The sequence below is a fragment of the Ranitomeya variabilis genome, chromosome 3 (assembly GCF_051348905.1).
Source record: "Ranitomeya variabilis isolate aRanVar5 chromosome 3, aRanVar5.hap1, whole genome shotgun sequence".
In the NCBI taxonomy this organism is placed as follows: domain Eukaryota; kingdom Metazoa; phylum Chordata; class Amphibia; order Anura; family Dendrobatidae; genus Ranitomeya; species Ranitomeya variabilis.
In genome coordinates this window covers 503161388-503177003 of record NC_135234.1, presented here as the reverse complement: position 1 = coordinate 503177003, position 15616 = coordinate 503161388, and the positions used below count along the sequence as shown (strand labels likewise).

The following is a 15616-nucleotide window of genomic DNA, read 5'->3' as shown; positions in this document are numbered from 1 at the left end:
AGAGAAAGCCCAATCCTGCGGGTCGCCACGCAACAAGGAGATAACAATCTTTACTTGCTGAGCGGAATCACCAGAGGAACGAGGTCTCAGAGATAGAAATAACTTACAATTATTCTTAAAATTCTGAAACCTAGATCTATCTCCAGAAAACAACTCAGGAATGGGTATCTTTGGTTCTGACATAGGGCTATGAATAACAAAATCCTGAATACTTTGCACCTGTGCAGCAAGATGATCCACACTAGAAGTCAGAGTCTGAACATCCATGTCTGCAGCTGAGCTCAAAACCACTCAGAGTTCAAGGGGATGAAAGAAGCTAGACAGACTGCAGCACACACAAAAAAAAAAATGTACTCAGGTCTTCTTTTAATCCCACTTCTGCGATGCAAAAAACACTTTTGGGCCTGCTATACTGTTATGATCCTTAGTGGTTGAGGATCACAAATTACTCCAGCAAGGTGACTAAACATAGGACAAGCTCTAGGGAGGTGGAAAACTGGACTGACCGCAAAACTGAACCTATCCATCCACACTAGAGGCAGCCGGTGAACGTGTCTAAAATCCTAGACGTCTCGAGCCAGCCTGAGGAACTAACTACCCCTAGAGAGAAAGAAAGACCTCTCTTGCCTCCAGAGAAATAATCCCCAAAAGATATAGAAGCCCCCAACAGATAATAACGGTGAGGTAAGAGGAAGGCACATACACAGGGGTGAAAGCAGATTCAGCAAAAGAGGCCCACTAATTCTAGATAGCAGAAAATAGAAAAGGGGTCTATGCGGTCAGTAAAAAACCCTTACAAAATATCCACACTGAGATTTCAAGAACCCCCACACCAACTAACGGTGTGAGGGGAGAAACTCAGTCCCCTAGAGCAACCAGCAAGTAAGAAATCACATTTTAACAAGCTGGACAAAAAAACATGATGAACGCTGATAATCAGAAACTGAACAAACAAAAACTTAGCTTGTCTTGGAGAGACTGGGAGCAAGGTAGTCACCAGGAATCTGAAGAGCACTGAATACATTGATAGCAGGCAAGGAACTGAGTATCCAGGTGAGTTAAATAGGAAACCAACCAAGGATAACGAACCAGGTGATGAAGCCAACCTGCAGAAAGACAACACTACACAGTACCGCTTGTGACCACTAGAGGGAGCCCAAAAATAGAGTTCACAAAAGATGGCCTTGCCACTCTCTAGACCTGTACCCAATAGAAAAATCTTTGGAGGGAACCGAAACGCAAATATTGCCCAGATGGAGATCTGTATGGAGGAGTGGGCCTAAAACTACAGGAAACATCTGACCTCTAATTGCAAACAATGGTTTCTGTACGATAAAAATTACAGACCTCTCCATTCTTTGTAGGAGCGTAAACTTGCAAAATCGGCAGTGTATGAAATCCTTATTTTCCCCACTGTAGAAGCATTCCAGAGTTAATACCACATAAGTGACAATATTCAGATTTGAAAAAATGGAGCTTGGTCATTAAGGACAAAATAGGATCCATCACTTAGGTGTAAACCAAATTTCGAGGGTACGCATTTTGCAAGAACCTCTTGTCCAGTACTTTTGTAAGTAGACGTAGAATTCGATTTTTTTTCCCTTCACTTGTCATCCGTGTGCAATCGTTTTTTTTTTTTACACTACAAACTTATTTTTTCCTATTCTTGTTTACAAACTCTGCTCAGCATCTACTATAACTGCTATCTCCTCAGTGGTCAGTATGTAGCTGAGCCATATTGCAACACAATGTATTACAGTTTTTTGTTATTTTATAATTAAAGACGACATTTATGTAAGCTCATGAACCTGAGCTACAACCAGGGCTGTGGAGCTGGAGTCGGTGTCTATTTTGTATAATGGTAACTCTATGCAGTATGTGCTTAATTGTTTTCATAAGAATTTGGGAAAGTTGTGTAACAGCCTATAAATGTCTGTTCTGTTCCTGATCTAAGGATCTTGGCTCTTAGTTGAGATGAATCTGTGCTGCACTTTATGTACATGCTCAGTAGTGAGACAGGGGCTGTGGGGTCTGAGCCGGTGTCATGTAATGTCCTATAAATGTCTGTTCTGTTCCCGATCTAAGGATCTCGGCTTCTAGTTGAGATGAATCTGTGCTGCACTTTATGTACATGCTCAGTAGTGAGGCAGGGGCTGTGGGGTCTGAGCCGGTGTCATGTAATGTTCAGAGATTTGACTTACCAACTCCACAGCCCTGGTTACAACAGTCTTTAGTGATTTCCAAGAAACTATATTTTTTCATTAAAAAAAAGCAAAACAATTGAAATTAATGTTTGTAATTTAATTCAAATTTTAGGTTCAAGTCATGATATTTATCTTTATTATCCATGTATTCTTTTATATAAAAGCATTATATACTAGACATATTGGGGCATATTTATCAAGCTAAGCAGCTCTCAGGATTTGTTATGCAAAGTATTTTAGACACTTTCTGCACCTTGTCTGACAAAGGGACTTAACTGTGTTGAAAAGTGACGCGGTCCAACGTGTGATACAGTATAAAACTTATTGATAAATATGCCTCAATGTTTTTTCCTGGTTACATTTATGTACTTGCCATATTTTTGAGTAAGAAAGTGAGAACCTGGAAAAGCAGTAACTGCAGTGGGCACAAAGGTGAACAAATCTAAATCTGAACATGCTGAAGTACAACATCGCCTCCAATTCCCAGGGAGTTAATCTGTTGGAGATTTGGCACACGATAATTGAAGTTGCACACATGGTTCCCATTCACATTCACTCTAAAATGATGGTGTTCACAAATTATTTCAATCTGTAAAAGAAAAAGAAAAAAAAATGGAAACAATTTAATTGACATATTTTGAGGCCTTGTACATTTTTCAGTATATTTAGCTTTCCCTTTGATGTCTATTGTATAAAGACTTAATTTTTGCTATAAAAAAAAAAAAAAAAGCCAGCAGAAAGAAGTCTTAAAACGCTAAACCACGCAAAAAAACGCTGGCGAACAAAAACATTGAAAAAGTGCTTAAGAAGTTGTTACCTTAAACATGTGATAAGTAAATAACTTGGCACTCAACTTGTAAATGGTGATGATATTAGAAATGTTTTTTTTATTACTGGATAGCAGTCCAAATTATAAGACGTTTCGGTCAAACATTAGACCTTCTTCAGTTAACCGACTGCTTGTATGATGAAAGTTTAAGGTATCCCTGGATATAGGGTGAGTCCTACAGTATAATTTCAGACGGACCTTATGGGGAAATAATTTGCCGGTTAGGTAATGAAACAAAATAACGTCTGGGCCTACTGTTCCAAGTAAGGAGTAGGTGATGGCTAATTTAGGTGGTACAACATAAACACAATACTGTGTATATCCACTGTGGTTCCAGAAGATATGTACATAAATACCCAATGTAATAACATAAAGAAGAAAGAAACCGTATAATGCATATAATGGCATCAAGACGCTGGAGTGTCCAGTAATAGTGGTGTGTAAATCTATTGATTAAAGCACATTGGGATGCCTCATGGGGTGGGCGCCTTTACGTCTGCTGCCCATACAAAGTATAGTGGGCGAGTGGTGTACCTCAACGCGGTATCCGCCGCTAGTTGAATCAGATTTACACACCACTATTACTGGACATTCCAGCGTCTTGATGCCATTATATGCATTATACGGTTTCTTTCTTCTTTATGTTATTACATTGGGTATTTACATATCTTCTGGAAACACAGTGGATATACACAGTATTGTGTTTACGTTGTACCACCTAAATTAGCCATCACCTACTCCTTACTTGGAACAGTAGGCCCAGACGTTATTTTGTTCCATTACCTAACCGGGAAATTATTTCCCCATAAGGTCCGTCTGAAATTATACTGTAGGACTCACCCTATATCCAGGGATACCTTAAACTTTCATCATACAAGCAGTCGGTTAACTGAAGAAGGTCTAATGTTTGACCGAAACGTCTTATAATTTGGACTGCTATCCAGTAATAAAAAAAACATTTCTAATATCATCACCATTTACAAGTTGAGTGCCAAGTTATTTACTTATCATATGCTTACTGGTGTGGGGAACCTATCTTGTGCACCGACACAGCTGTGCCACGATATATTTCACTGTTACCTTAAACATGGTGATAAAAGATGCTTCAGGTTTATAAAGTTCCAGGGAAAAGTAGCGATTCCTGAAGCATTCGCTGCTTGAAAAAAAAAAGGATGTTTTTGACAGATGAAAAAAAATGCTGTGAGAATATATCCTTAGTCTGAGGCTGTGAACATCGGTCACGCGAGTTGTAGGAAATGATCTCGTCATTAAGACTACGTTCATATGATGAGCTTTTATCGCTTTTTGACACTGTGTGTTTTCCCTGTGTAAAAAATGCAGCGACTTAAGAGTTTCAGCAAAGTGGATGGGATTCATAGAAATCTCCTGCCCACTGCGCTTCTTATTTGCGCTGCGTAAACTCACCAGTGGTGCATGTCAATTGCTGAGTTTTCTGTGCAGATTGTGCCCACAGACTTACATTACGCGCGCTCAAAAGTGTTTCCGCAGCGGAAACGTATCAAAAATGAATATAATCTGCACCTAAATGTTAATATATGTTTTTCACCCTTTAGATTACCTGTAACAGCGGTATCAGCTTACACAACAGTTCATGTGAAAAGTAGCAGGAAGAGTACCATTGTTAGTTCTTTTACTTTGTTATTCATTCTGGATCATTATAGGTAAATATTTTGTGATCAATATCTGATTGGTATGCAGGTGTTTACTTAGTAAAGATTTCTGTTTCCACACTTTAGGTATATATTTGGTGTGTAAATTCTCTCATGTGAAAGAACTGTTTGTTTTTTTATCTACTTTTCAAAAAAATAAATAAATAGAGAATCATCCTTCGTTTTCTTTTGTTTTTTGTTTTTTAAATTGAGATATTAATTTCAGGGGGAAAAAGACAGACAAGTCAGGAGTGGCGACAGCTCCTCTTAAGCTATAAAGACATCCGGGAAACCGATTACGCCAAAACATCTAATTGATCTTCACTATAAAAAGATTTTCTCTTAGGCAATGATCATCTCTCGTTTGTTCATGTCAGAGGGATGGGTCAAAAGTAAGCCACAAAGTACATCTCCAACAATCAATAGGCTCCCATACATGTTCTTTTCATAAACGTACACACACACACACACACACACACACACACACACACACACACACACACACACACACACACACACACACACACACACACACACACACACACACACAGTAAAGCAGCCATCTAGGTTAATAAAATGAGAATTATGCAATAACACTTCTGCACATTTATCCATCTCTACCCTACACTTACCACAAAGCTCTGTCCAGGTGCAAAACAAAATCCTCCGCAATGCAGTTCCAGTTCTTCTTTTCCCCAACTGTTATTCAGCATACTGTTTCGGACTATAGTTTTTTCATTAAATCTTGGATTAAAATGAAAGGCAATTCCTCCACAAAAATTCAGGTCGATATTAAATCTGTTGATTAGAAAAATTATTTGAATACAATTTTTCCACACATACTTTGTATACAAGCTACTTTAGAAGGGAGATGTATAAAATAGCAATATACTGAAATGCTACATTTCTGGATATAGAAGATAGATATATAACTATCTAAGAATCCAATGATTGATTTCATTGATGGTTTCATGATTTCACAGTTGTGCTCTTCTATATTAAAAGAGAAGCTAGAGAAGATGTCACCATCACTTCGTGCCCTTGGTAGACGTTAGTGATGGGCAGTCCGGCTCTTTTTGGTGATCCGGCTTTCATGGCTCCGCTCACCAAAAAGAGCCGGTTCTTTCGGGTCACAAAGCGGCTCTTTTTGGATCCTAAATGGATCCCTATTGAATATCTGTTCAGGCGACCGAAACTCCGCCCACCTACCGCAGAAACTCCGCCCACTTCTTAGAGCCAATTAAATTGAAGAGTGGGCGGGGTTTTGCTCAGGTGGGCGGAGTTACACATGCCGAAGCCCGGGATTTTACACCCAGTGAGAGCCATTCAGGAATTTTAGTGGCTCTCACTGGCGTGCCGGCTCCCATCGTTCACAGCAGGGAGCCGGCTCTTTGTGTCGGCTCGTTCGCGAACGACACATCACTAGTAGACGTGCATCTTTCAAACTTCAGAATTATCCAAAAACACACATCTGTTGCATTTCTGATGAAGAACAGGGTGAAAGTGATTCAGAGGCCAAGTATGTCTCCTGATCTGGACCCAATCGAACAATTTTGGGGAACGCTGAAGAGACAAGTTGGGCATCACTCTTCATCCGCATCCAGGCTCTAAAAGAGGTCAGTCTTCAAGAATGGAAAAAGATTGATGTTGAAATAAGTCACCAACTTGTTCATTCTATCCCTAAAAGACTTCATGCTATCCTTAAACATTATTAAGGTCTTACATAATATTAGATGTGGTAGTTTTTGATGTGGGGTGTATTCACTTCTGCATCAAATAATGTAAGTGAAACTGAAGTTTTTAAAATGAAAAGTTATTAGTTTTATTTTCATGTAAATGGGTTAAAAAATGCTCTATAAAACTCAGTCTTATCCAAATTTTGGAAATTGTCCTTGTGTTCAGAGACATCTTGATTAACCCCTTTCTGCCCTCAGACGGAATAGTACATCCGAGGGCAGAACCCCCGCTTTGATGTGGGCTCCGGCGGTGAGCCCACATCAAAGCTGGGACATGTCAGGTGTTTTGAACAGCTGACATGTGCCCGCAATAGGCGCGGGCAGATTCGCGATCAGCCCGCGCCTATTAACTAGTTAAATGCTGCTGCCAAACTGACAGCGGCATTTAACAAGCGCTTCCTACCATCCGGACAGAAATGTGTGCACCGGTGACCTCCGTCATGTGATTGGGGGTCATTGGTGCGTCGGCATAACTACCAGAGATCTCCTTGAGACCTCTCTGGGTGTTGATGCTGGATTGCTATGAGCGCCACCCTGTAGTCGGCACTCATAGCAATGCTGTGATTCTGCTGCATAGAGGCGATCTGAGCATCGCCTCTATGTAGCACAGCCGATCAAGTTGTACCAGCTTCTAGTTTCCAATGGAGGCTATTGAAACATGCAAAAATTTAATAAAAATGTTAAAAATATGATAAAAATAAATATATGAAAGTTTAAATCACCCCCCTTTCACCCCATTCAAAAAAAATAAATAAATTAAACCTACACATATTTGGTATCACCGCATTCAGAAACGCCCGATCAATTAAAAAAATAAATAAAAGGATTAACCTGATTGCAAAATTGCGCAGTGATAAAAAAAAAGTCAAAACGCCAGAATTACCGAACATACTCAAGTGTAAGCTGGCCAGAGTATAAGCCAAGGCACCTACTTTTGCCACGGAAAACTGGGTAAGCTTATTGCCTCGAGTATAAGCTGGGTATGCATTGTCCCCCTCAACCCTGTCCTGCTATGCGTGGCTCCCCTTGTCCTGGTATGTGTGGCTCCCCCTGTTGTATGCATGGCTCCCCCGGTCCCGCATTGCTCAGCTCCCCCCTTCCCCTGGTTGTACGCATGGCTGACATTGCCCCCCCCCTCCCCATCATACTTACCCTCCTCGTGCCTGCATCTCCGTTGTCTCTGTGGCTGTCCTCTCCTCAGCGGTCACGTGGTACCGCTCATTAAGGTAATGAATATGCGCTCCACCCCTACGGGAGTGCAGATGCATCCATATTTATTACCTTAATGGGTGGTACCATGTGACCGCTGAGCAGGAGAGGAGAGCCGCCGGGACAACGGAGATGCAGCGACAGAGGGCGAGTATGATGTCTTCTGTTAGCCTGCAGCTGTCACTGTGCCACAGCCGCTGGCTCCTGCCTCTGCTACGCCGCTCCCCCTCCAGCGTCCTGGACAACTGACTCATGTATAAGCCGAGGGGGGCATTTTCAGCACAAAAAAACTGTGCTGAAAATCTCGCCTTATATATAGTATATATGGTACTTTTTTGGTAGCCGCGACATTGCATTAAAATGCAATAACGGGCGATCAAAACAATGTATCTGTTATAATCTTCAGAAAAGGAATGGCACTAGGACCACATGAATCACAGCACGCAGACTTTCAATCACATCTCTCCATGCGGGTGCAGTCGGCGTGGAACAACTGGGTTTATGGTGCTCAGCTATGCATTCAAGAATTGCAGTGCATCATTCCAAAAGTTAATTGTAAGAAAAATAGCGGCACTCACCAGTTGGCTGATCCACAATGTTTAATCCATGTGCAGGTTAATACAAACACATCTTGGAAAGTGCAGAGGGTGCGGGGAGTGCAGAGGGACGACGGCCGTTTCGTGCGATTAGCACTTCTACGGGTCCTGGACCCGTAGAAGTGCTAATCGCACGAAACGGCCGTTGTCCCTCTGCACTCCCCGCACCCTCTGCACTTTCCAAGATGTGTTTGTATTAACCTGCACATGGATTAAACATTGTGGCTCAGCCAACTGGTGAGTGCCGCTATTTTTCTTACAATTAACTTTTGGAATGATGCAAAACAATGTATCTGCACCAAAATGGTATCATTAAAAACATCAGCTTGGCGTGCAAAAAATAAGCCCTCACCCAACCTGAGATCCCAAAAAATAGAGACGCTACAGGTAGCGGAAAATGGCGCAATTTTTTTTATTAGCAAAGTTTGGAATATTTTTTTCGCCACTTAAAAAAGAACCTAGACATATTTGGCGTCTATGAACTCATAATGACCTGGAAACTCAAAATGGCAGGTCAGTTTTAGCATTTAGTGAATCTGGCAAAAAAGCCAAACAAACAAGTGTGAGATTTCACTTTGTTTTGCAATTTCACCGCACTTGGAAATGTTTACCTGTTTTCGAGTACACGACATGCTAAAACCAATGGTGTCGTTCAAAAGTACAACTCATCCCACAAAAAATAAGCCCTCACATGGCCATATTGACGGGGGAAAAAAAAACAAAAACGTTATGGCTCTAGGTAGAAGGGGAGCGAAAAACGAAAACGCAAAACTGAAAAAAGCTGGGGTCATGAAGGGGTTAAAATCTTACTTTTCCAAAAGGGTGTACTCATTTATGCTGAGCACTGTATATGCCTGTGTATTATATGCATGTTCACCCAAGAAGCAGCTGCAAAAAAAAAAAAAAAAAAGTTAAAGAGCCAAATTACAATACTTGCTCTCGATTGATGGGCTAAATCGTGAGAGGAACGTCAGCCAATGCGGAAAGGTGCTGGCAGAGCTAAATGGCAACAAGTTAATGAGCTGGCCCATTGAAGATCTTCACTAGGAAGACCAAGGCAATAACTATTGCGATCGCAGATGGTGTGACTGCAAACAGGCCGTTGCAGGAAGGGGACCATTTGATGCAAGTTCCTATTTTAGCTAGTTGTGCATCCAAAAACGCAGATTCAGCTGAAATGTATTGCAGTGCAGAGACCTGCCAACTCCCTGCTGACATCGACATGCCTACCATGGGGGACTGCATGACAGGTAAGCCAATATCAGCTGCCTGCCTCAGCGCTGGCTGTGGAACTGGAAGAAGGTAAAAAGGAAAAGGTTTTTTTTTTTAAGTTATGTTGGAAAACGAGCAGGAGAACAGAGGACATTATTACAGGATTGGGCCCAAGATAGCGGACATGGTTACATGGGGAGCAAACATATACAGTTGGGCTTAAAAGTTTACATACCTCAGCAGAATATTTGCTTTCTTGGCCTTTTTTCAGAGAATATGAATGATAACACCAAAACTTTTTCTCCACTCATGGTTAGTGGTTGGGTGCAGCCATTTATTGCCAAAATACTGTGTTTTCTCTTTTTAAATCATAACATGAACTGCTTGCTTGAGATCTCCCTAGAGTGGCTCAATGATATTGAGGTCAAGAGACTGAGATGGCCACTTTAATTTGTTCTGCTGTAGCCAATGACAGGTCGACTTGGCTTTGTATTTTGGATCGTTGTCATGTTGGAACGTCCAAGTACGTCCCATGCGCAGCTACCGGGCTGGTGATTGCAAATGCCACAAAGTATCTTGCTTACAATACGCAAAACAGCACAGAGACAAGTCTCGAAACTTCTGGAACAAGGTCATCTGGAGTGATGAGACCAAAATTTAACTTTTTGGCCACAATCACAAATGTTATATTTGGAGAGAGGTCAACAAAAGCCTATGATGAAAGGAACACCATTCCTACTGTAAAGCACAGAGGTGGATTGCTGATGTTTTGGGGATGTGTGAGCTACAAAGGCACAGGAAACTTGGTTAAAGTTGAAGGAAAGATGAATGCAGCACATTATCAGTAAATACAGGAGGCAAATATGCACTCATCAGCCCGGAAGCCGCGCATGGGACATACTTGGGTATTCCAACATGACAGCGATCCAAAACACAACGCCAAGTCGACCCATCATTGGCTACAGCAGAACAAAGTGAAGCGCGTAGTTCATGCTAGACAGCCCAGAAACTTACAGGAACTGGAGGCTTTTAGTCAAGAAGAGTGGGCAGCTTTACCATCTGAGAAAATAAAGAACCTCATCCACAACTACCACAAAAGACTTCAAGCTGTCATTGATGTTAGAGTGGGCAATACATGGTGTTAAGAAATGGGTATGTGAAGTTTTAACAATTACTGGCTTCACCCAACCACTTACCATGAGTGGAGAAAATTTTGGTGTTCATATTCTCTGAAAAAAAGGCCAAGAAAGCAAAAATTCTGCCGGGGTATGTAAACTTTCAGCACAACTGTATGTCATAGGATCTAGAACCCTACAAGTGCCCATACATCTGACCAACATGCAGGTGGGGACTCGGGTCCAAATTTTGCACCAGGGGCCCAGGGGACTTTAGTTATGCCACTAAGGAAGACAACAGTGAACAGGGAGGAAAAAAGTGGTAATGCCATTTCAGTTATTTCAGCCAATAAACTTGCAGACTTAGTCACCCTCCCTGGGACCAGATTTTCCTCTAAAAAACTGATCTAGTCTTTGCAGATTGTCTGCAGCCAGTCAAGAAAGGTAAGAGCTCAGTTTGTTTTCTTTTAAGTTTGTGAGTTTATGAGATAACAATATTTGAAACTGGACAACCCCTTTAAGATAATTCTGCAGTAGATAAGGAGATGGCACAAGAACAAAGATCAAAATTGACTACAGTGGTACCACACAGGATGTCCATACGATGACTCAAAGAAGTAATAGATTAAACAGTAAAGTTACAATAATACTAACAATTTAGTAAATGGAAAGAAAGGTTATTTTTAATAATATATCTATTAAAAGTGCACACATAAGAAACAAGAAAGTGCCAAGTTTTTGCAATAATTATGGCACAATATTTTATGAAATGTCAACAATTTTTTGTGCAACTTGTTACGCAAAGAGAAAAAAAAAATTTTTTTTGAAAGCTAGATTCAGCCAGCGTTGCCGACTTTCTAAAAAGCAGGGAGAGCTTCATGGGAATGAGGCCTGGCTGAGCAATGCTGAAAAATTCACTATATTTTTTTCACCACAAGAGTCGTGTAAATCATAGCAAATATACCCCAGTCCCTGACTGGCATATATTTCTTCTGTATTAAATGGCAATTGAAAAAAAAAAATGCAATACACTCATTCACAATTGATGCATCTTACTACAGTAAAGGTACCGGCACATTAAGCGACGCTGCAGCGATATAGACAACGATGCCGATCGCTGCAGCGTCGCTGTTTCGTCGTTGTGTGGTCGCTGGAGAGCTATCACACAGACAGCTCTCCAGCGACCAACGATGCCGAAGTCCCCGGGTAACCAGGGTAAACATCGGGTTACTAAGCGCAGGGCCGCGCTTAGTAACCCGATGTTTACCCTGGTTACCAGTGAAGACATCGCTGAATCCGCGTCACACACACCGATTCAGCGATGTCAGCGGGTGATCCAGCGACGAAATAAGGTGCTGGCCTTCTAGCTCCGACCAACGATGTCACAGCAGGATCCTGATCGCTGCTGCGTGTCAAACACAACGATATCGCTATCCAGGACGCTGCAACGTCACGGATCGCTATCGTTATCGTTGTTAAGTTGTTCAGTGTGAAGGTACCTTTAGTGTGTATATCAACACACTGCAAGACTAATAGTGATAAGATATACACTGTACAATACCGTATGGGCGGTCCGATTTACACAGCCATCTGACTGCGCCCCCTGATAATCATCAGATCTACACAGTACAGCACTGACATCTGTGATGGCAATGCTGTAAAACACCTTGGTGCTGAATAGTAGCATGTAAATACCTTTGTGGGTTGTGTGCAGCAACAGCTCCTCTGATGACAATCACCTTGCCTTGAAACAGGCCTCCATTGATGTTAGTTTGGAATGGGATTGCCTGAAAGAACAGAAAAGAAAGCAATGGTAAGCTTGGCACGCCCTCCAATGCCCCATTACTATATTATGTCACCCGTTTATTGAAACAAAAAGACATACTGAATTAACGGTGTAGATCATTAAAGGGGTATTCCCATCTCCAAGATCCTATCCTATTATGTAGCAACAATAAATAATATTAGCAAATACCTCCAATTACAAATGTAGTATAGTTCTTCTGTTAAGCCATGTAGCTTACCCCATGTGCAAGGCACTGCAGTAGATTAAGTATCCATGGTTACAACCACTCATATAGTGACAGTTAGGCTCCCATCACACTAGTAGTATTTGGTCAGTATTTTACATCATTATTTGTAAGCCAAAACCAGGAGTGGAACAATTAGAGGAAAAGTATAATAGAAACATGAACCCCACTTCTGCATTTATCACCCACTGCTGGTTTTGGCTTACAAATACTGAGGTAAAATACTGACCAAATACTGCTAGTGTGAGGAGTGAGGGCAGCCTTAGGCTACTTTCACACTAGCGTCGGGCTCGGCCCATCGCGGTGCGTCGGGCCGAGGTTCCCGACGCTAGCGTTGTCTCCGCCGCACAACGGGTGCAGCGGATGCATTTTTCCAGCGCATCCGCTGCCCCATTGTGAGGTGCGGGGAAGTGCGGGGAGGTGGGGGCGGAGTTCCGGCCGCGCATGCGCGGTCGGAAAAAGCGGACAGTCGGGAGCAAAAACCGTTACATGTAACGTTTTTTGCTCCCGACGGTCCCTCACAACACGGCGCAACCGTCGCACGACGGTTGCGACGTGTGTCAATGCGTCGCTAATGTTAGTCAATGCAGAAAAAACGCATCCTGCAAGCACTTTTGCAGGATGCGTTTTTTCGGCAAAACGACGCATTGCGACGTATTGCAGTTAACGCCAGTGTGAAAGTAGCCTTAGTGGTTTGAGCAAGTAATCATGGATATTCAAGGTACTGCAATGGCCTGCACATGGGGTAAGTGGCATAGCTGATCAGAAGAACTCTGCAACATTTCTAATTGGAGGCGGTGACTGCTGCTACTACTACCACCAATAGGAGTGTTCCTTATTTCCCTCCCCCCTCCACATTCCAAGTATGATATTATTTTCCTCACTGATGCAGCACTAGACGAGCTTGTGTATGGCAAACTAAGGCTGCGTGTCCACGCTCAGGATGGCCGGCGGTATCGCCGCAGCGGCGAAGCCGCTCGGCGCTAAGCCCCGCCCCCTTTCTGGGACGCGATCATGCCGGATGTGTACTGTACACATCCGGGATCATCACACCCCTCGCCATAGGGCCCTGTGATATTACCTGCGGCGACGCAGTGTCGCCGCAGGTAGCACGGACATGCTGCGATCTGAAAAGACGCGCAGCATGTCCGGAGTCGCAGGGCCGCCGCGTGCGGGTTTCCACGCATAGTGGACATGGGATTTCACAAAATCCCCTCCACTATGCTGGAACATCTGGACGCTGTGTGTTTGACGCTGCAGCGTCAATCACTCAGCGTTTACTTACCGTGGACACTCACCCTAAGGGTATGGGTATGTGTCCACGTTCAGGATTGCATCAGGATTTGGTCAGGATTTTTCATCAGTATTTGTAAGCCAAAACCAGGAGTGGGTGATAAATGCAGAAGTGGTGCATATGTTTCTATTATACTTTTCCTCTAATTGTTCCACTCCTGGTTTTGGCTTACAAATACTGATGAAAAATCCTGACCAAATCCTGATGCAATCCTGAACGTGGACACATACCCTAAGTGTCCACGTTCAGGATTTGGTCAGGATTTTATGCAGGTAAAATCCTGACCAAATCTGCACCTGAGGTCACTGGCAGGTCACCTGCGTTGTCCTTGAGTTTTTTCTGCAATGTAAGAACATGCTGCGTTCTTAAAAGACGCGACGCATGTGAGTTTTCTCGGGTGTACCGCATGCGTCTTTTACTGCATAGTGGAGAGAGGATTTCATGAAATCCCCTCCACTATGCTGTAACATCTGGACGCTGCGTTTTTTATGCATGCTGCTCAACGCTGCGTCAAAACCGCAGCGTTTCCTGAACGTGAACACATACCCTAACTTGTATTTTAAGGAGAATCTGTCATTAGATTTATGCTGCCACAACCACTGGCATAATAAATCAGAGCCTGGATGGACAATTACAGCCAGGTGTTTCTTACTCTGAAATGCTGCAGCATGAAAAGTCAGAAGGGGACTTAAGGCAGAGACCTGACTAGTCCACTGACGTCCCTAGCTGGATTCTCCCCTCCGTGCTCCAGCTGACTGACCACTCTCTCGCTATGTACAGAATTGTTATTTCATGTCTAATACAAGGGTCTATAAAACTGGGTAGGCCTTCTATACTTGCAGCTATGAATATACAGCTCTACTCTGCGTACTTACATATTGTGTGGGACACGGGCAAGGATTACATGGAGGTGGCTGTAAAAGAAACACAAATGTAAATTCCAGGAAATAAAACAGAACAAATAGAAACACAAAAATCTGTTCTTTTTCCCCCTGAAGTTGAACTTTTTGCCTCTGAGAAATATACTAGTCATTATTTTCACTACACTAAAAATTGATAATTAACCCCCGAAGGTATTTTCGTTTTCTTTGCTCCCCTCCTTCCCAGAACCATCATTTTTTTATTTTTTTTGGTCAATATCACCATGTGAGGGCTTGTTTTTTGTGGGCGGGAGGAGTTGTACTTTTGAATGACACCATTGGTTTTAACACATCGTGTACTGGAAAAGGGGGAAACAAAAATTCAAAGTGCAGTGAAATTGCAAAAAAAAAAAAAAAAAGGCAATAATTCCATCACCTGTGCAATACTAAGGAAATCCTGAAAACATGACCTGTTGGTGGCTCTTGAGGACCGGAGTTGGGGGAGCACTGGGCTACAAGATGCACCACTGTTTTATTCAAAATTTTCCTCCCAAAAATTTGGGGTGAGTCTTCTCGTCCTCAAAATATGGTGTTTTTTTTTTTTTTTTTATACACCAAAAATGCTGCACAAGTGTTTGAATGAAGACAAATCCCATAATAAAAAGTACACGTGAAAATAATCAACTTTATTTTGATCATGGAAATCTGCCTTTTTCTCCTCCTAGATTGATCTTTCACTCTGAAATCGTGGGTAAAAATCTGTACAGATTTTCAGTTGCCGAGATAGGAGCTGAAAATAACGTTGCTTATAACGTTTTATGGATTATGGAGAGAGGAGCTAGAGACTCTTCTGTAGGCTCT

The 15616-nt window shown here is 42.3% G+C and overlaps 1 protein-coding gene across 1 annotated transcript in view; it reads right to left on the bottom strand.

The window, feature by feature from the left end:
- Positions 1-2284: 2284 nt before the first annotated feature.
- Positions 2285-15616, bottom strand: part of LOC143818342 (galectin-9-like) — a 62872-nt gene continuing 49540 nt past the window's right edge. The window contains exons 5-8 of the mRNA XM_077299683.1: positions 14771-14809; positions 12267-12358; positions 5336-5501; positions 2285-2793 (exon numbers count right to left, since the gene is read on the bottom strand). Of these exons, the coding sequence (XP_077155798.1) occupies positions 2647-2793; positions 5336-5501; positions 12267-12358; positions 14771-14809 (444 nt within the window). The 3' untranslated portion in view covers positions 2285-2646. The remainder of the gene's footprint in view (positions 2794-5335; positions 5502-12266; positions 12359-14770; positions 14810-15616) is intronic.